Here is a 21,112-nt window from a genome sequence, read left to right on the forward strand (position 1 = left end):
TAAACATTGAATTCCACTCAAAATTACATGCTCTTTCATATTTCAGAAGAGGTTTCCAGTATATCACCAAAAAGTTTGAAACCTGATGCTAGGTCTCCAGCAAAACTATACCATACCTTCAGCATGCATGTAACAAGCAAATATCTTCATGAGTGCTTGTTGGCAGAACCTCCCTTGCTACTATTTTGATGTATGGGGGTTAGTAGCTATGTGCAAGTGAAATAACTGGTTTTCTAGTTCATGGTTTTGAAGAATAGAGAAGATTATGTGAATATCAAGTTTTGGTAATGTTTTTGAAATTTTTCCTTTTTTTAAGGCGCAAGGACCGTGGATCCCGTGAAAGAGATTCTGAAGGACGGCACAGATCGCGTGAATCTCGCAGCTCACGTCACAAGCGCGACCGTTCGAGGAGCCGCGAGCGGGAATACCGCGAGCGGAGCCGAGAGAGGGAGGACCGCGGCGAGCGTCACCGCGAGCGGGACCGAGATCGCGACCGAGAGTACCGCCGTCGCTAGAAGAGTCCCAACACGACGACGTCACCTGCTACATAGTAAGTAGCGAGTACTCATTGCAGCTGATATAAGAAATGTGTTCTTGTGTCTGGGATTTTCAACAATTTGACCAGTTTTTGCACTACTGCGCCTTCCACCCATCTTTTCCAGATGAAGAAAATCTATTCTGAGGATCATTTGTGGACGTTCCAGAATTTCCAGCTGCAATCTTAAAATTTTAGTGTGAAAGTGTTAAGAAACCCGGAGGGAAAAAAGTCTCAATCTTTGGAAAATTGTGACATGCACAAATTGTTGAATTACCTGAACATAAGCACATGCCTATCAGTACTAATACACTAAGTCTTTCTCTATGTATTACTGTGCTTTTTGTCTACTTGAGCAGGCAGTAGGTAAGTATGGACGAATTTGATTGTAACCCAACAGTAGCATGTGATATATGTTAGAGAATGCTTTTCTCTGCTCCCAAAGTGTTTTCCATCTATCAAGCTAGTTACACCAGCTGCAGATGAGTTTGTGCAACAGGAACATCTTTGACTAATAAAGGATGTCAATGACAGAGAGATTTTGGAGGTAAGTGATTAAGGTGAGTGTTTCTTTATTATTTCAAAATTTAGCACAAACATTACAACCACCAATGATATACATATATTAATTAATTTATGTATTTATTTATTTATTTATTTATTATTTATTAATGTATTTATTTTTATTCATTTATTTATTTATTTATTTATTTATTTATTTATTTATTATTTATTAATGTATTTATTTTTTATTCATTTATTTATTTATTTATTTATTTTTTAAATGATGGTTTCATTCATTCAAATGATAAATCTATGTGCTCTCTGTCCCTCACAGGGTAACTTTGTTCTTTCATCATTTTGAAATGGGTGCATTTTTAGTTTTAACAGATCCAACCTTGAAGAGCTATTCCTGTAACTTCAAATATTCCAGAAAACATTCCCTGTCATTGTCACACGCTATTGACTGAATGCTGGTCTCTTCCTCTATCTTGTAGGGGCTCTATCTTCAAGCGTTATTACTTCATGTGCAGTAAGGGTATTGTTTCGAAAAGGTGTCGTGGTAATCGAAAACTGTAATGTACAAATAGCACCAGACTCTGGAATTTTTGTTGAGAGAGAGATTTCTGTGTGCAGGTTCTCATCTAAGTAAAATCGCTTCTTCTTGTCCTTCGGAATAACTCTCATTGTAAATTGGACTCCTACACTTGTCCTCCGCTTTCTGTAGGTTATGAATTCATTTGTGTTCTATCTTTGATTGAAATGACTCTCAAAGTATATTTAAGTAACCCTTATTTGTTATATACAAATCACTCCTGTAGTAACAAAAATGATAATAATGAAATGAAATGAATGATGCATTCATGTCGTCTATATTGTGTATTGTCTATTTTTATGAGCTGAAAATGTTGACGAAGCGAAACCTTTATAACCTACTATACCAACATTTCAGTGCAGAGATCTTGAATGAGCTAAAACAGCTATTTGTCAAGCTTTGTGGACTGTGTGATAAGGAAATCATGTGTTTAGGTCATGATGGTGTGTTGTGTGATCTTCAGAAAAAACAAAACAAACAAAACCACTATTCTATATTTAGTAGAAATGTTGCTTGTCAGCTCTATTAAAAATATTCTATCAAAACTTGCAGAGAGAGAAAGTGAGTGTCATACCAAAGGTAGTTCAGAGAGTACGATGTGGTGAGTTGATGCTCATTGACTGGTGTGGCAGGGATGTACAATAAACTTGAAATACTTCAGTTTTGTAATACTTGATGCTAATCCATGAAAGTCAACACCCATGATTTCTACCTAAGATTTAATTTCCAATACAGTGCACTCCCGTTATAACGAACCCAGTTATAATGAAATTCGGGTTGCAAGAAAGTAAAAATTCAGGCTGCAACATTATCCATTCTATGTATTTTCATTGTTTATTTGTTCAGTTATAACAAAATTTCAATATAACGAAAGAAAATTGCCAGTCTCGAAGACTTCGTTATGACGGAAGTCCACTGTAATTATGTTACAGCATGACTGACTTTGTCCAACTACAGTTTCTATTCCTAGCTATCTGTACTTTACTGATTCTTTGAAATTAAGATGTGGATAGTGGTCGTGCTCCCTTAAGTGTTTTGTTGATTTAAAGTCATCTTTAAATGTCCAGTGAAAGAGAGATCATATTCTAAGTAAATGACTGACTGTTGGGAGCAGCAAATGAGTTTCGTGGAACAAACGTTTGGTATTAAATGCAAGTGAAAACATATTCTTACCACATGAATTGAGATTCCCTGTAACAAAGTTTTACCCAGTTTATTATCATACCATAATAAAACAGTGGCTGCACTTTTTTTTTTTTTTGTGAGACCGTGAGAATCCATTTTATATTCACCAACACATGGTTTTAAAATTGCAGCATATTTTCATAAAACTTTATGGTACGAAATTTGAGAAAAAAAAAATATTGTGTACAATTACAAAGTTCTTAATTTCTTGTTATGAATTTGTGCTTGATCTGCATGCCAGCTGTTTAATAGCCTTGCAGATTAAAATTAATTTCAATTGAAATTTGTTTAAATTGCATAGACAATTGTATAGAGATGAATTTCTCATTGCATTATAGAGTTCAGTATATACAAATCGTACTTAAAGACAATATAAGTTAATGATATACATGTGGTATCAGACTTTGAATCAAATTAAGATATCAGTCACTTCTTTTCAATTTTTTCAATTTGTTGTTTTAGTCTCAGATTTGTGTGAAGCTTGGATTTATTACATCCATTTACTTATGACACTGGTATTTTCCAGCTAAATGTTATTGAATATTATTTCATTATTTTCTAATTATTGTATTAATTGTCCTGTTTGCATGATACATTTGGTTCATGTGTTATTCACTTGTTGACTTTTTCCCTTCTTTTATTGTCAATGATGCATTAGTCAGTTTTATTTAAAGTTAAATAGTTTTCCTGTTTATACTAGTATGCTTTGTTTCATGTTTGAATCCACATTGATTTTTTTTTTTTTTTTTTTTTTGTATGTGCCCAGAATTGTGGCGAAGACAGTAGTAGGCTTCTTATTTTAATATTCTTGATGATCCATAACACTTAGGAATGAGTATCATGTGCAAATTAATTTACATTTAGCATAGGGATTCTTTTTTTATGTGATGATGTTGCTTACTCGTATCAGCTCATTGGTAAAGTTCAATGAGTAGTCTATTGTCATGTGAACCATAATGCCAAATTTTTGTCTCTTCTGCTTTAAATTCACTACTAGAATCTCGGCTAGGAAGTTAATATTTGAATTTTGCATATTTTAGCACTTTTAATATGTGAGATGTCCGTACAGAGCCAAAGACTATGGTGCAGACATTGTGCCTTTTCACTCTGAGCTTTCAGATATTAATCAGTGTTGTGGCTGATGTATAGGGTGCTGATTTTTTTTTTTTGGTAGTGGTATACTCAAGCATTCAACTTGTCATAGAATCAAATAATCCCAACATAGAAAAAAAAAGAAAACTCTACAGAAGTATTTTTATTCTACTCAAGAGATAAACTTGCCATTATGCCCTAATTGTGATAAATGTATAAACAATGTCGTAAACTTATATATGATTCAGTCATGATAAGTTCTGAGGGAAGTGTGTTTCAGGTCAGTGACAAAAAACAGGGAACTAAATGGCATACACCTGTTTGTTTGTTTTTTTTTTTTGGCTTTTTTTTTTATAAAGGTAATATTTCCATTCAGATTACATTTGTGGTGTAGTAGAGTACATTTAAGAGGTTAACCCTTAACATGTAAGAGTAGTAATCTTTTCATTTTCTATGGATAGTTTCGTGTAATCTCATATCATTGCAAAACTTCAAATCGGCATATATGCACTGTCAGAGGCAGCCATGGAAGCAATCAGTATACTATTGTATCACATACACTATTGTTACAGAATCCCAATTATGACAAATGCCAACATGATAAGATAGTATTGAAGACCCAACACTTGAAAATTAACTTATCCTCATTCAAATTAAAAAAAAAAGAAGAAAAAAAGAAAAAAAAAAAGAATTGAAAGTCATCTGTGTATGAATGAATTTAACATGAAATGTTTGTCATAACTTGGGATCATATGTGGGTCTCTTTAGGCAGGCAGTGATATACATATGCAGCGTGCTGATATTTTGTGTAGGTTGAAACACTACAAGTGCTTTCCAATGGTGGAATTGGCAATGTATGTTCAGTACATTTTCCTCTAATGGCCTGAATTTATTTTCTCTTTAAAGTATGTTCTTTGCATTGATTTGGGTACACAATTGGTAGTGCTAAAATCTAGTTTGAACTTGACTTTGACAATTTTTTTTTTTTAAGTATTCATGTATCTCATATTCCCAATAATGATCAGATTAAAAACTTCTAGAGTCCTTCTCCAAGAATTTTTATTTATTTATTTATTTTTTCAATGTCTTGGCTCTATTTCTCTGTGTCTATCCTCAAATGAAGCATATTTGTACAACTACATTGTAGTGCTGAAATATAAATTCAGTGGTAACAATGCTCAGAAGTAAAAGGGTGAATAATATTCAAACCATGAAGGGGAATTCCCTAACTGTTAATAGAGTGGTCTATATTACAACATAAGTATGAAGTATCATCAAGCACTAATAACCTGTGGCTAGTAAAATAGAACAACAACAAATGTTCAGTAGCAATATTTTTGTGTGAATACAGAAGCATTGTGCTCTGACAGTAAGTTTATAGAAGTTTCCAGTCTTCTATTCAAATTAAGTGCAACCTATTACCTTGAGCATCAGTATTTTCGCATGATTAATTTTTCACACTGAGCGGCTCAAAAACATATTCCTGAGTTCTTGAATTCATGGTGCGCAATTTTCAGCCCATTCAAAATGTGCCAAAAAAAAAAAATTGTGAAGGCATTTTCACAGGTTTTAGAATTTGCGCCAGCCAGAAGTATTGCAAAATACATGAAAATTAATGTGCCGTAAAAAATTTCTGCGTTACAGTACTGTTAACAGAAGTAGTCTTTTGATAGGTACACATGACATGTATGCCGTAGATTAGTGGTTTCTATCAGTTAATACTATTTTGCTGTTACCATGAATTTAATGTTACTGCAAACCTAAGTATTACGTTTAGATGCTAACTTTAAAGTAATGCAATGTTACATGTATATTCATCTATTTTATTAAAAACTTATTTTTCTCAAATCAATTATGCAATCTAGACTTAATGCATTTAACATAAATTATGTTGCAAAAAGTTACTATTCCCAAGAGCAAGTGGATGTTTGCTTAATCTTTGGTACATTGTTAAGTTTTTGTACTGTATAGGACAAAATTGTGTTTGTAGAGAGGGATTTGCATTTGAAATGATTTTTTTTTTTATTATATTTTTGCCAGTGCACAGGGTGATACTGAAGGAAAAGCTATAAGGGTCTTGTTTTTAACTGTAAATATGCCCTCCAATTTGTATCTATTATGTTGGGGGAAAAAAACAAACAATCAAAAACTGATGCATGATAGCTTAGATTATTTTACTGCAGCACACTTGAATACGATATGAAACGTGGTTTAAATCTCACCTTTAGCTAAACTATCTAACCGCATGTCAAATGCAAACTTTATTTATTATTTAAGTTCCAATGTAAATTAAAGGTATCCACACTAGTGCAGAGAAACCAAACTTTAAGTGATTTTAGTATAAGAGATTTACATTATTTCTGCTGAAAAGAAGTGTGCTCATGAAATGTAGAATTTAACCATTTCCAATTCTTATGTGATGTCTGACCATTGTACCACTAGAAATACCAGTACTTAGGCAATGGATTTAATCATAAACATTTTCATGATACACCATGTACACCTTAATGAAGGGATAAGCTCCATTGTAACACAAACTGACAGGGAGGAAGAATAAGAATAACTTACCTAGATGAAGAGTAGAATACCAATTCATGTGCATACATGTTGTAGTAGGATTATTTAATGCAATGTTTTGAATATCTGTGTGTGGATAAAGTACTGGTTTTTAACTGCCTCAGCCCAACATCCTATAAAATTGTAGGCTGTCATTTGATTTGATAAAGTTAGCACTTTCTTTAAATAATTCATGTCACCATGTGCTAAGTACACAAGCTTGTACTGAGTGTGGTCAAAGTACTCAGACCACTTTTTTTCACTATATTGAGATTAGCTCAGGTCTGGTCTGTTAGTGCTATTTGCAAAGTTGTTTTACACCTCAGTTGAAGATCTTTACAAATTATAACAATTTTTAATCTATTTGCATATTTCTTTGATTCATGTAGAAAATACATGTACCATTATGGAAATCTTTGGTACCCATTTATAGGTAAAATGTAGACTTACATGTATACTTTGCAAGTGCCATAAACTAAACACATACATTATTAGATATGAAGTCAGAAATGAAGATTATGTTTTCTATCTACTCAAGCCAAAACACTTTACCTTTGCCTTGCAAAAGTAACAAAAATATGTGCATCTGTGACAATTTTTCCTTAAGCACATCCAGGTTTGCTTGTTTGTTTGTTTGTTTTTGTGCTGTTACTTTTTCACTTACTTCATCAGTTTGTTCCAAGTAGTAGTTACAGAGGCATCTTTATTATCAAAGATTTCTTTTCACCAAATTGGCAACCATAGAAATCTTTAGATACAGTATCTTAAATTGTCCAGGGTAGTAGGTATGATTGACATAATCTCCCATGTCTTTAAACCAATGTAACACAAAGTATCACACTTCAACGTTATCATAATGCCAAGGGCGTCAGATATTTGCTGAGTGCGCACTTTTGTGTTGATTTGTTGGCAGACCTTATCAAGTTCATTGCGAAGACCTTGATCCGTCACAAAATTAGATCTGTAAACAGTTACTGAACGATATGCCAGAGGTAGTTGTATGACGCACCACTTGAATCTGGTTTTATCTGGCAAGGATCACTTGTTGTGATTGGTATGTTAGTTCTGGCTGAAGGCAGCGTGTGTGTATGTGAGTGGGGGCCTAGTGTTTGCATGTTTGTATCATTAGTGCTGCATTTATAACCAGTCAATCAAGCATGTTTGCTCTTAAAGGGATGGTACAGTTTTGGTTGCGATGGAGCTTAAGGGTTCCTTTTTTTTATGATGATTTTTTTTTATATAATGAGAAACCCATTATGAAATATGAAATATATAATTCTAGTAGGAATTCAAAGTTTATTTGATGACAGTTGGTTTTGAAATGGCTGAGATATCAAAAACAAAGCAATCCTAATGCTACAAGGTGGGACCAAGTTCTTATTAGGATCGCTTTGTTTTGTTTTGCTTTTAGATATATCAGCCACTTCAAAACTAATTTTCATCAAATAAAAATTGAATTTTATTTAGAGTTGTATACTTTTCAACATTTGATGAAATGTTTGCTTAGTATCTCGCAAAAGTTAAAAGCTGAATTCTTACCTTGACCAATACTGTACCACCTTTTTCAACCAAGTTAATGCAATGCTGCACACTGGCACTGGTCCGACGGTCCAGGACCAGTAAAAATCATTGTTGGACCAGTAACTTTTTCTGGAATGGACTCGTAAAAAATGGAAAAAAAGGGATACCTACTGGTCCGACAGACAGGTTGGACCAGTAGGAATAATGGGTCAGTGTGCAGCCCTGGTGAATGGCTATGCTTCAAAAGGGCAATGAGGAACACATGGTTTACTCAGTATTCCTTGTTTATTGTAGTTTTAAATGTGTGTATTTTGGCTTGATGAGATACTCGAAACATGATATACCAGTGAGATTAGATACTAAAGAGAGGCCACCTCCCTGAGATAAGGAAGGGGGAAAAAAGTGTAGTTGAAGAGATACAAGTACATGCTGGTACATGTATATTTTATTGCAGACAGAATGTTTGATTTTCACATATTCATCTTAATTTTATTACAAGTCTTTTTCTTCTTACTGTGCAAATGAGCTTCCTTTTTGCTGTTGTACAAAAAAGAGTTTTTCCGCATTTGCGAACAACCAGTTTCTTCTCATTGTGTACATGTTGTTTGTAATGTGATAGAAAAATGAAGCTTATTTTACAGTTGAATTTTGGTGATATATTCCCACCAGTTGTTTTGAATTACAGGACTCGCTCTAACCAAAGATGATATTCAAGTAGCAATTTCATTCTGAAATGAGTTTAGAACAGTTTATTGAAACATGTATGCATGTGCATTGGTTGCAGGTCGAGGTCACAAACTTACTGGTATATTTTCAGAACACAGGTGATGGGCAGCTCAGATAGTGCCCAAAGCGATTTATTAAATGTGAGAAATTGCATTGTTACCATTGCAATTGTACATTTTGTGACCTTTCTGTATGGCTTCCTGCATCCAAATTTTGGTTTCCTGGCCAAACAGTTCATTCAATAATTTGATAGTACGGTACGTAATTGAAATGTTTTAATTTTGTGACATTTTGTGAGAGAAGGCAAATCTTTCATGTAGTCAAGAAATTTGCTGGAAAGACTGGTAATGCTGCAGTTCAGCAATGTCCCTTTATGTTTAAGAATTTATTTATTAATTTTATTATCTTTTTTTCTGAAGGACATAATGCTACCTTATTTGTACTGTGGAGTGGAGTGAGATCCTGATGTGGATTTACTTACTTATTTACTGGTTAATAGGGATGATTCTGAAATAAATACTTTGTCTTAATACTTAAAAGAATTATCCCATCTAAAAGTGGGCAGAAATTTATGTGGTTTCGTGGTGGGCAGAAGTAGGAGTCAGGCTAGAATGTAGAGTCTGCATTTGACCAGCAATGCAACATTTTTCTTTAATTTACCTTCACACATGTATTTAATGCGACGACCAAAAGTTGTTCCTTTTTTTTTTTTTATGGACCAATTCTTCTGTAATACACATGCATTGAATTATCTTCTTTCAGTGAGATAAAGTTGGTGTTAAATGTCATGTTTTATGCTCATAAGGAAAATGTCATACATTTTAAGTAGCGACCATCCTATAACAGGAAAATGGCAAAACGCAATGGAGATATTGCCATGGTATTGTTGCATTCGAGATGTGTTTCAAATTTTCTGAATCCAAGTCCCGATGAAATGCTAGCAGCTTGTTGTATTTGTCTATGAGAAAAAAAAAACAACAACGACAGCAAAATATTCTAGAATGAAGTCTCTGTGAAAATGATAAATATGGGCATAAGTTGTGGCTTGCATGGTACTGTTGAAGTCGTTCAATTTATCATAGTGAAGTATTGAAAATTTTGCCACTGTATTAACTTATGTTTCAGTGTTCTGCATTCTTTTTCTCCACAGGTTGCAGAAATATTTTTCTCTGTGTCTCTATTCCTTTGCTCTGTAATCTTCATTGTCTTTGTGCAGTTACAAATCATGCTCCTACTCTAACCACTTGTGTTTTGTGAGCTGTGTATAAATTTGTGCTAAATGTTCTATTTAGTGTATTAATTCACAGGCGAATTCTGCTAGCAAAAGCACACATGTTGTTAATGCAGAGAGATCATTTTGACTTGGAAATTCTGTTTATTATACTGGATATCCCATTATGATTGAAAACAACCCAAAAAACAAACAAACAAAAAAACACAAAACAAAGCAAAAGAGAAACAAATTTGATTTGATGGGATCATAGGATTAAAAATGATGATTTTTTTTTAAAATGTGTCACATCCAGTGTTAAATCATATCTTCTTACACTAAGTTTTAATTTTTGTTCCAATGTTTGTTTGAATTTGCAACATAGATATTGATTTTATGATAATGTATCACATTTTGATTGTTCCAAAGTGCTGATATTTACTAAAAACTTGTATTATTTTCAACACCAGTAAGAAAGATTAGAAGTTTCATCTGTAATTTTCTTTCGTTCGTCTGTTTTATTAAATACTCAAGAACTTTAAAATATCTTGCCCTTTTCTTATTATGAATAATAATATTTTGGCTAAACAAGATCTGGGTGCAGAAATATCATGTTGTAGAGTGAAGTGATGCATCTATAGAGGTGAAAAGTTAATTAGATTCTTGAGGAATTTAGAAAAGTGTACAACATTCATGTTTGCATTTGAACTGCAATATTCAGTCACTTTATTACAACCACCTTTACATGATGAACTTTCATACTGAGATTTTAAAACTATCTGCTATCATTGGTTCAAGTACTTTTTATTACAACGTTATGTAGTACAGTATATGAACTTGTTCTGGCATAAACATAGCTCTGTGAATGGCAAGGTATATGTATTCATTCTGAGGTATAGCCAGAAAGGATTTGTTTGAGTAGAGTTCAGATGTTATGTATACTTCAAATACATACATGTAGATCTGAAATAAGAAGGGTTTTATGAACACCTGTTTTAGCTAAATTTGTGGAATATTGAAGCTTTTGACCTACAGTTTTTGTGGTGAATGCATCCATTAAGCAAACTGACAAATAATACAGTGCCATCCACTTTTATATAGATCATGAATATATTCATACACTGTTTTATGTCATACATGTACTCCTTTGTGGCAGTTTTGTTATTCTGAGTATTATAACAAAACTTAAATAATCTTGATTTCAAGAGTGATTTAGGTATTTGGCAACTCCAAGGCTATATCTTGTAGCTCAATTTGTTAAAAATGTGAAATTCTAAGGAGACAGGTGTTACCAAGATTTGATTTTGCTTGCATTGGTTGCTCATTGGTGGAATTATCAAATTCCATGCCAAATACATGTAATTGGGTTGTGTGACTGTGGCTGTGCCATGTTGACATCAAGTACCATAACTTTTGGGCAAATGTGACTACATATATGATATTGAAATGAATGTATCTAGGTACAAAACTTGAACTTCTTCTCTCATGAAAACTTTGTTGCAATGTAAATCTGCTTCCAAAAAGGAAATGCCACTAACAACAGTTCACATGGCATTGTGTATACTCTAACGTGTACTCTCTCCCTCTTTTCCCACTGTCTACCAATTCTGTTTTTGTATCATAGGTGTACATAGGTCACCCAAGTTCATGCCATCAGTTTTAGCAGACAGAGATGAAAAGAAGCTTTCCTAAGCCTGTGTTGATCAGCTGTACAAATGTTCGGCTGTTAGAGAGAGCTTGCGAACAGTTTTTGAACGTTTCTCCTTTTTTTTGTCTCCTTTTTTTTTTGTGTAAAGGAGCATGTACAGTCAAATCTTGGGGTAAACTTTGTCGCAACTTGGTGTCAGTTTGTGGCACCAGTTGTTGATGAACATGATGTAAATAAACCGTGTAGTATTCTCTTAGTTTGTTTAAATGGGATGTCAAGAAGGATGTGAATTTAAAAAATGAGCGTGTCCAACCAGCTGTGGTCAATTGTAGAGGAGGCACATACCAGGATCGCACTTGTACAAATTGGAATTTCAACACCACTGCATCAGCCTCCACGTCAACCAACGCATAGTGCCAAGAAATTCACCCATCAATCACTCATCGAGGGACATATCAAGGAAGGGAACCTCTCCTCTTCTCTGCAAATGGACGGCCATCACCTCATCCACCAGACGATTCAGCGATACCGATTCATCGATGTTAGAGCCATTCGATTTTGCCAGCATCGAGGGACAAAAAGTAGCGGAGCTGCAGCGCCGTCACACAGCATGTGAGCAGAACGCGTTCAAGCACTTGGGACAGCATTTGTACTAAGCCCAGCAATTGCAGGCACTTCATCGATGATGAGTTTTGCCAGTGTAAATGGTGCACCTGCACTTTCAGGAAAACCAGGAGTGTTGCAGCTTCCAACTGGATTTATTAATTGCTGACAAGGCAAGTTGTGCTATCAATGTTTTTGTTCGTTGCACTTTTATCTGTTGCCATTTTTTTCTGTGTGTAAAATATCTTATTATAAACTGCACTTTAGACCCAATTATAGGAGGCAGTCTCAGCCCAGTGTTGGCTGTTTTCTTCAAGAACAAAAGAAAAGCCACCATCAGCACTTTTAAGAGCTTTTCTCTGGCAGTTTTCCAAATTACTGGCTTGTGAATTACTGTAGATATAAAGTGATAAAGTTTTGTTTACCTTGACTTCAACCTATTCTTTCCCCCTCAGTTCAGATATAACAAAAGTCTGGACTAAATCATGTCAAAACCTGAATTCCTGCTTGGATCGAAATGTGACCAGTTTATCGAAATACTAGGAAAAATGTAACCACTGCATTCATATTCCAGCACTTTTTAGACAAAATTAAAATATTCAAAATTAAAATATTCAAAATAATTTCATGTGAGGATTATGTGAATTGATGAAAGTGTTTTCAATTTGTATCTTTCAGTTACATTTGTATGAGCATTTGTTTGATTTGTCATATGTGGTTGAGTAGCAATGATACATTCTAGAATGTGGAAGTGACTATATGTTTCATTACACTCCATCTTCTGGAAAACACACACACACACACGCACACACACAGCATGAACAGGGGTGTACTGATAAGCGTAACTTACTGGAAGAAATTGCTTATGTATTAACTCTTCAGGAATATAGTTCCTGTGAGTTAGTGGTTAAGAGTAAACTTGCTTCATCAGATTTATCACATCTAAAGTGGGAGCATGAAAAAAAAAGGGTGAGGAGAGAAATTCTAGCCTATCCATAAATGTAACAACTCCAAATTATATTACCTGTAATTAACTGGTTTGGTGATACAAATTTGTGGAAGTGTCTGATTTGTATAGCTATTGGGAGCCACACTGTATTTTGCTTTCCTTTCCTTTTTGTTTCTTAAGATTTGGCTGGTGAATGCATAAATTGTTGCCAGGTTGGGCAGCCTTTGGCACATCTCACGCCAACTGATGGTTGTTATTTGATACTGAAAACACAAAACTGTCATTTTTAGTGGGGAAAATGTCTGTTCTGGAGATGTTCAATAGATGTGAATATTATTAATGTTGAATTTATGGATTTCTAGCCATTTTATAGGTCAAAGTATTCCACTTTATGTTGTCATACATGATTGGAAAGCCCCTTTTTTACAATACAGTGCTGTACATATTTCTCCTTAGTATACATGTGTACCTATCTCTTAAAAAAAGTCACTCTCTTAATCTCTGCAATGCATGTATTACAACTGTATGTTACTGAGGAATCATAAACCATCATAAGTATGTGCTGACCACATAATGCTCGGAAAATGTAATACACTTGGTAAAATGAAGGAAATGTAGTTTTTGTTTTGTTTTATTTCCGATTGTCACATGACACCAAATTCCTTTGAATCATATTACAGATACACCATACTTTTCTTTGAATTTAAAGGAAGCATAATGGAACAATTCCATGCACAATGTGACAGAAAAAAAAGTATTTTTTTTTAAATTGAAGTAGATCTCTTCCTATTCAGATATCTATTTGTCATATTTTTCAGTTATAGTAGAAGTACAAATATGTAGATGTTTGAATGTATTTGATGCTAACTATTTTGTCTCTTCTTTTTTCTCTCTCTTGAACAGCAGAGATACAGGAACTGAATACCAAGCCAAATACATGTGCATATCTTCTCTCCATCTAAATGTTTTGTTTTTGTTTTGTTTTTTCAGTGAAGTCTGAAAAGGCAGTTACTGACTTCTTGCTCTAAACAGACAAATATTATGCTCTACTTTAACATTTGTCAGCCTGCTGTATGCAATTTAGACATGCCCAAAACTCTCCTCGAAAATATTGAATCTCTTTTTCACAAGTGCATGTGATTGGCTACAGACTCCTTGAAGTCTATCTGAAGCAATCTTTGACCTGTTTAGTCTTGCCATTAAAGATAAGCAATCCAGTGAAAAGAAGTTGATATCTTTTTGTTGGTTGTTGGCACAAAGCCATTCAAAAAGTCATTTGTCATTCTGCATTATCAGCAACTTCAGTTTTATTTGTCTACACTCATGCAGACTAGTATGTCTTATCTTATCCCCCTGCACTTCTCAAGTGAGTGTATCAATTAAAAAGCAATTTTTGATCGTGTTCAGTTAACTTGATTACTGAAACCTCACTTGCCAGGTTTTCTTTCTCCCAGACCAAAATTGCCCAGCCTTTGATTTTTTAAATGCAAAACTGAAATCGCCCCAGATCCTAGAGCAAGACAAATAGTGTCTAAAAAGTTTTTGTCTGATTGCAGCAAATTTGTATGCATTTTCTTTTCATCTGTAATCTAGTCACATTGCCATTATTTCAATAAAGTGTTAAGTGTTTTACCCCAAATCACACGTTTTCACCTTGAGTTTGTACAAAAAGAACTGATCAGCCTTTCTGTATGGAGTGTTCATGTGCATGAGTATGTAGAGTGGACTCCTGTTACAGTTAAATCTTCTGCATGTTTAAAATTGATTTTGGTTAATAGAATGAAATCAGTCAAAAAGAGAAGAGGTTATAAAGAGATCAGATTGTAAATTATGATGTCACCCCATAGCCCTCCCGTGGGCCATTTCGTAGGTTTCCACCAAAATCCATATTTGAAAAAACAAACAAACAAACTTTAAACAATGTATCGCATCCTGTGCATTTTATTATTTATAGTCTTAATTATTGAGCAATAATGACTTGCAAGTGAGGAAAGTTGATACAAAATAATGGATCCAACAATATGATTTTTGTGATATCTATCATACAAGCCAATAGGATAGGTGTGTAAGTGTTAAAAGGCTTCTGAGTAAGTCTATTACGCTGTGTTTTTGTGTGTGTTTTTTGCTCTATTAATCATAATCAAATGAAGCATGCAGTGGCGTTAAAAAAATTACATGTACCGTATGTCAAAAAAAAAAATACAACAGGACCCTCCGCAATGATAACTTTAAAAATATTAAATCAATCCAAATACAACTTCAGGGTATGAAACTATAACTCATTGCCCACATCTTACAGAAAACCCCATTCGATTTGCTTCTGTGGTCAAAGAGAAATGGGGTTTTCTGCAAAATAGAGCTAAGATGTTAAATTTGAAGACCCTGAGGTAGCATTTAGACAATTTAATCATATTGGTGTTATCAATGCGAAAATCTTGTTGTATTTTTATTTTCTATTTTTTATTTATTTATTTATTTATTTTTAATTTTTTTTTTTTTTTGGGGGGGGGGACATACTGTATAATACATTGTATATGATAAATGGTGTACACTGTACACACACACGTATATGTATATAGAATTGTGTGTGTATATATATATATATATATATATATGTATATATATATGTGTGTGTGTGTATTTGCCATGAAAGTCAAGATATGGTTACATGACAAGAAATGCATTTTGGCAGTTCAGTTATTTTTATTGCCGATTTTTATTAAACCCCTCAAGATGGGAGGCCCCCAAAAATTTAGCAATAAAAGTAACTTCTTTGGCAAGAATGTATTTCTTTTTTTTTTCTTGACCTTTAATGTGTAAATACCAATACTGTACATTGTACATGGATAAATCGACACACACACATTACACTATATACATATATATATACACACTCAGCAAAAAAAGAAAGTAAACACTTTGTCCACTTAATATTTTTCATTGAAGATTTTGATAAGAATCAATGTGTCATATACCATATCAAAGATTATTTAATTGGCTATCAAACTAGTATGTTTATACAAAGGGAAATTTTACACACGAGTGAATACATTCGTTTTTGTCCTCCAAGGCAGAAAAGTAAAAATTGCAGAATTGGATATACAATATATTGAAATTCCTTTGCAAATGTCCTCCAAGAGAGCAATAATAACAAAAATGCAATTTAACAATTTAACGCAATAAGAGACATGACTGAAACAGCATAAATAAGTTTCCGTTCCCTCGTTTCCCTTTATATTCAAAACAAAAACATAGTTTGGAAACTGAAGGTGGGATATAAGCGTTTTCAAACTTTAAATGACATAGGGATTAAGCCGTAAAGGTGATAAAATCGACAGAATTTCTTCATTTTACCTTTTGATTAAGGATTTTAAGAATGCATGAGACAAATTCAAGAACCAAATTATTTCGAATTATCTTAATTTGGAATAACGTTTCAAATTTACCTTTCTTTGTTACCATAACTTTTTTCTCATGTCTTTTGACTGTGGATTTGACAGAAGATTCTTCACTTTCCTCCATTATTTTTTTTTCCTTTATCTTTGGAGGGTTAAAGAGACATTATGGAGATCATAATTATGTTGATTTTTGCAAATTTGCATTTCTATTGTGTTGAATTTGTCCTTTGTTCTCATTATTATATGGAAGAGCAAATACGCTTGAATAACAACTTGTCCATTTTGCAATTTTTACTTTTGCGCCTTGGAAGAGGAAAACGAATGTGTTCACTCATGCGTAAAGTTAACCTTTTCATTGACCTACTAGGTTGATAGCTTATTAAATTGCCTTTAACATGGTATATAAAACACCATTTTTAGCCAGATAGTCTATGAGAAAGATGAACTTGAAAAAGTGTTTCCTTTTTTTTTTGTCGAGTGTGTATGTATATATGAAGAGTTTGTTTGCAAAAACCGATAAGTCCATATTTGTCAAATGGAGAATTTGCGATTAAAGGTCAAGAAAAATAAAGAGAATAATAAGAAATTTTTTGCTTCTTTTGACCATAACTTCAAAAAAATGTACCTTTATAATGGGTAGTGACCAATATGTCATTTAAAAGATATCATTTTGTACTTTATGACAGAGACCGTACTTCACAATCTTCAAAAATGGACTTATCGGTTTTTGCAAACAAACTCTTCACATATATATATGTATGTTTTTTTTTTTTTTTTTTTTGAAACAAGACACCAAACAGGTTAGTCATGCGATGACTAACCTGTTTGGTGTCTTGTTTCAAAAACATGCGCTTTCCTCGCCAGGATAAAGCGTTTTAATGCCATTTTAGGTTTTAATCTCATATATATATATATAATATAATATATATACATATATATATATGTATATATATATATATATATATATATATTATGTATATTAACATACAAGTGTTCGCAAAGTGGATTACGTGTTGGCCTATAATGTCCCAGAGAGGTGCACACTATTTCTTTGTGTGTGTGTGTGTGTGTGTGTGTGTGTATGTGTGTGTGTGCGTGTGTCCTTTTAAGCATACGTGAATGGTACATGTATATACAGTAATAAAATACAGTTTACATACCAGAACACCCACGAGCTTACTGTGTACACAATGTAGGATTTAGCAGTGCGGCAAACATGAGATATAGGTCATATATATATAAAATTTCGTATGAAGAATATAATTTAAAGAGGAAATTGAGTCCAAATATAAGTTTGATAAAAAGGAGTAAAATCTTACAAGTTCAACGGTAAAAATTTGACTGAAATCAGATGAAAAGTAAAGGAAGTTGTGACATTTTGGAGTTGTGCTAAAATTGTGCTAAACAACAATACAGTTCTTGTACAGTGGTTATGAATATGCAAGTGAGTGAGCTAACCATGTCATACCCTCAAAATGTTCCATTGATCGTGTAAAAAAAAAAAATGACGAAAATCCAATGTTTCTGTCATTGAAGTCAGAAACATGACGTTATTCCTGGTTGAACAACTTCAGAATAGTGATCAGTTAGATATGCATGTACGAGGATTTGATCCTCGGGCATAATTGTGTATGAATGAAAAACTGGAAATTTCAACATTTTGTGTACAAACTATATTACGATAAATTGTGAGTAAATGCATGCTCACTTTTCCATTTGCATATTTATATTGACTGTTCAAGAATTGTTTCCCACCCCCCCCCCCTAAAAAAAAAAAAAAAAAATAGCGATACTTCAAACTGTCATAACGTATTCATCCGATTTCGATCAAAATTAAACTGTTGAACTCGTAATACATATACTTTACCCTTTCTTATCGGAGTAACTTATATTTTGGCAGGATCTCGTGGGGGGGGGGGGTGTAATAGGCCTGCTTACTACGGGAATCGCGTAGGGGAAGAAACACTGACGGATAAAAAAAAAAAGGAAAAAAAAAAGTTGATTCAGGTTGTATTCCGCCTTTTCATCAGCTCCTCAAAACAGGAGGGGACGGACTTTTCCCTGTTGATAAGAATTATCTTAGCTTGATTCAATTCGTGGTGGACATGATGCCCAAAGATAACGTCCGGGACCCGTGTGTTGCACAGTACATGTACAGTGCTCTCCCGTTTTAACGAACACGGTTATACATGACATGTGTACCAAAATTTCTGAGACGATGAAGTAGCTCCCAAAATGATCATCTAATCACGATATACATGTGGATTTAGTGAATGCAGCGACATTATTAGAACGCATCAATGAAAGCTGATAAGGAAATCAAACAATCCGTTCAAAAGTTAATTATGCTTTTTTGAAATTTTCTGACGAGACCGCTGGATCAGAAAAGTGCTATACAGATATGATGACATTACATATGCACAACGATACACTGTAAAGAAAACAGAAAATTCCACAAAATATTATTTCATATGAAAATACACATTTTCTGGTGTAACTTACAGGTCCTGTATGTTAAGGGTTACCGTAATTCCCTCCCCCCCCCCCCCCCCGCTTTCTGAAAGAACAGTCCAGTTATCTTTCATTAATTATGCTAGAAAAGTGAAAATATGGAATTTCTTTATATAGGGCTATTGTCTTGATATCGTAGTGCATAATTATGTGATGATCATGATCCCTTAGTCTTTTGATCCAGCACTGAGTCTCGTCGCCAAAACTTGAGAAGTTCATGACTTTTCAACGAATAGCCCGACTTTCCTCAAACTTTCACTGATGTAGACCTATTCTGCTTCATTCACTCAATCAACATGCCAAAGTCAACAATACAGTAGACTCCCGTTATAACGAAGTCCTCGGGATCAGCATTTTTCTTTCGTTATACCGAAACTTCGATTTAACCGAACAAAAGGCCTAAACAATAATAATAATAATAATAATAATAATAATAATAATAATAATAATAATAATAATAATAATAATAATAATAATAATACAGGATAATGTAACGGGGTGAGTTTTAATTTGTGGGTTTAACAGGAACGAGAGTGCACTGTAAGTCATGTTTTGAGTCTCAGCCACCTAGCTGTGACAGAAACTGATGGAAGTGGCGCATGCCTAAGTGTATAATTAAAAGTGCATGTAGGCTAAGTCTACTTTTTATATCTTGGAAAGGGGTCCCCGACATTTCACCTCATTTTCATTATATTCATTTTATTTGACAAAATTTTAATATCTTAAATCGTGACAGGTAATGCATTTAGGCCATCCGCCGCAGGACTCCTGAGAAGTAGCCCTATATTGTGTGTAAAACATGAAATCGGAGCTCGGATTTTCAAATACATGTAACATTATTATTATTGTGACATATCGAGAAATATGCAACCACTACACACACCCACAAAAAGCCCAATTAGAATAAGATAGGCATGTAGGACCTACATAAAACACCGGTTACAAGAGCATTTACCAATAGGTAGACGTACCTATATAGGCCCTACATTATGTGGAGGCCACATGATTAACACACATGACAAAGTCAAGTGGAATTTTCTTCCCTTTTTTTCCAACATATTAGGCCTACAGTATTTACAAGACTTTATTGATAGCTGCCTGATGCGGAGCTATTCAGTAAACTTAATTAATCAACGTTATAATGACTTTATGTATTTGAAATCGATTACACGTGTAGGAGCCTATAGATGTAAGGGGAACAACGCGACATTCGATGTGATACACGAATATGTGATTGCATTCTTGCGATTGTATAGTGGTTGAATACTCACGCCTGATCCCGTCACGCCTGAGAAGCAAAACATGAAGTTATAGAGTGGAAGTCCCTAAGTTTCACAAGCTTCCGGTATTAAGGCATATTGCAAATTAGTTGACTCCCGTTATAACGAAGTCCTCGGGACCGGCAGTCTTCTTTCGTTATGTCGAAACTTCGTTATAAACGAACAATAATAAAAATAGCGGACATTATGTTGCGGCCTGAATTCTTTCTACGTTGTAACCGGCATTTCGTTATAACCGTGTTCGTTATAACGGGAGTGCACTGTACATTGGTTCTCTTGCTCGATCCCCAGAGAAAATTACTAGTTTTCGATGAGGTGGGGCTTCAGGTTTCCAACTTTCTTGTGAGATAATGAGAAACCACTTATGAAATATGAAAAACAATTCAAAATTATTCTAAGAGAAATTCAAACATTTTTTGATGCAAATCAAATGCATGACTGAGATATCCAAAAGAAAGTGATCCTACTTCATGCTGAAACCCACCTTTTACCAGGATCGTTTGGTTAACCTTTCTTTTTTTCTTTTTTAATAGATATCTCGGCGATTTCCAAACTGATTTTAATCAAGTTAACTTTGAATTCCTAGTAGGATTGTATATGGTCTTTAATATTTCATAAGGTCTCTAATTAGGCCTATCTCACAAAAAGTTATTACAGCTCAATCCTTTCTCAACATAAACTAGACCATCTTTGACAGAAATAGACAAAGTGTAGAAGAAAAAAAAAAGGCTTTGTAGATCAGATACAAAGGGTGTATAGATCACACCCCGCTTCCGGGAATAATCACCGGACGGAACCATTG

At 34.0% G+C, this 21,112-nt stretch overlaps 1 protein-coding gene across 4 annotated transcripts in view; it reads left to right on the forward strand.

Moving 5' to 3' along the window:
- The window catches only part of LOC140235595 (uncharacterized), a 32,893-nt gene extending 18,133 nt beyond the window's left edge, over positions 1 to 14,760 (forward strand). For all 4 annotated transcript variants that reach the window (XM_072315601.1, XM_072315598.1, XM_072315599.1 and 1 more), the window contains 2 exons: positions 317 to 550; positions 11,546 to 14,760. In XM_072315601.1, coding sequence (XP_072171702.1) covers positions 317 to 515 — 199 coding nt within the window. In that variant the 3' untranslated portion in view covers positions 516 to 550; positions 11,546 to 14,760. The remainder of the gene's footprint in view (positions 1 to 316; positions 551 to 11,545) is intronic.
- Positions 14,761 to 21,112: the final 6,352 nt, after the last annotated feature.

The sequence above is a fragment of the Diadema setosum genome, chromosome 12 (assembly GCF_964275005.1).
Source record: "Diadema setosum chromosome 12, eeDiaSeto1, whole genome shotgun sequence".
NCBI classification, from domain to species: Eukaryota; Metazoa; Echinodermata; class Echinoidea; order Diadematoida; family Diadematidae; genus Diadema; species Diadema setosum.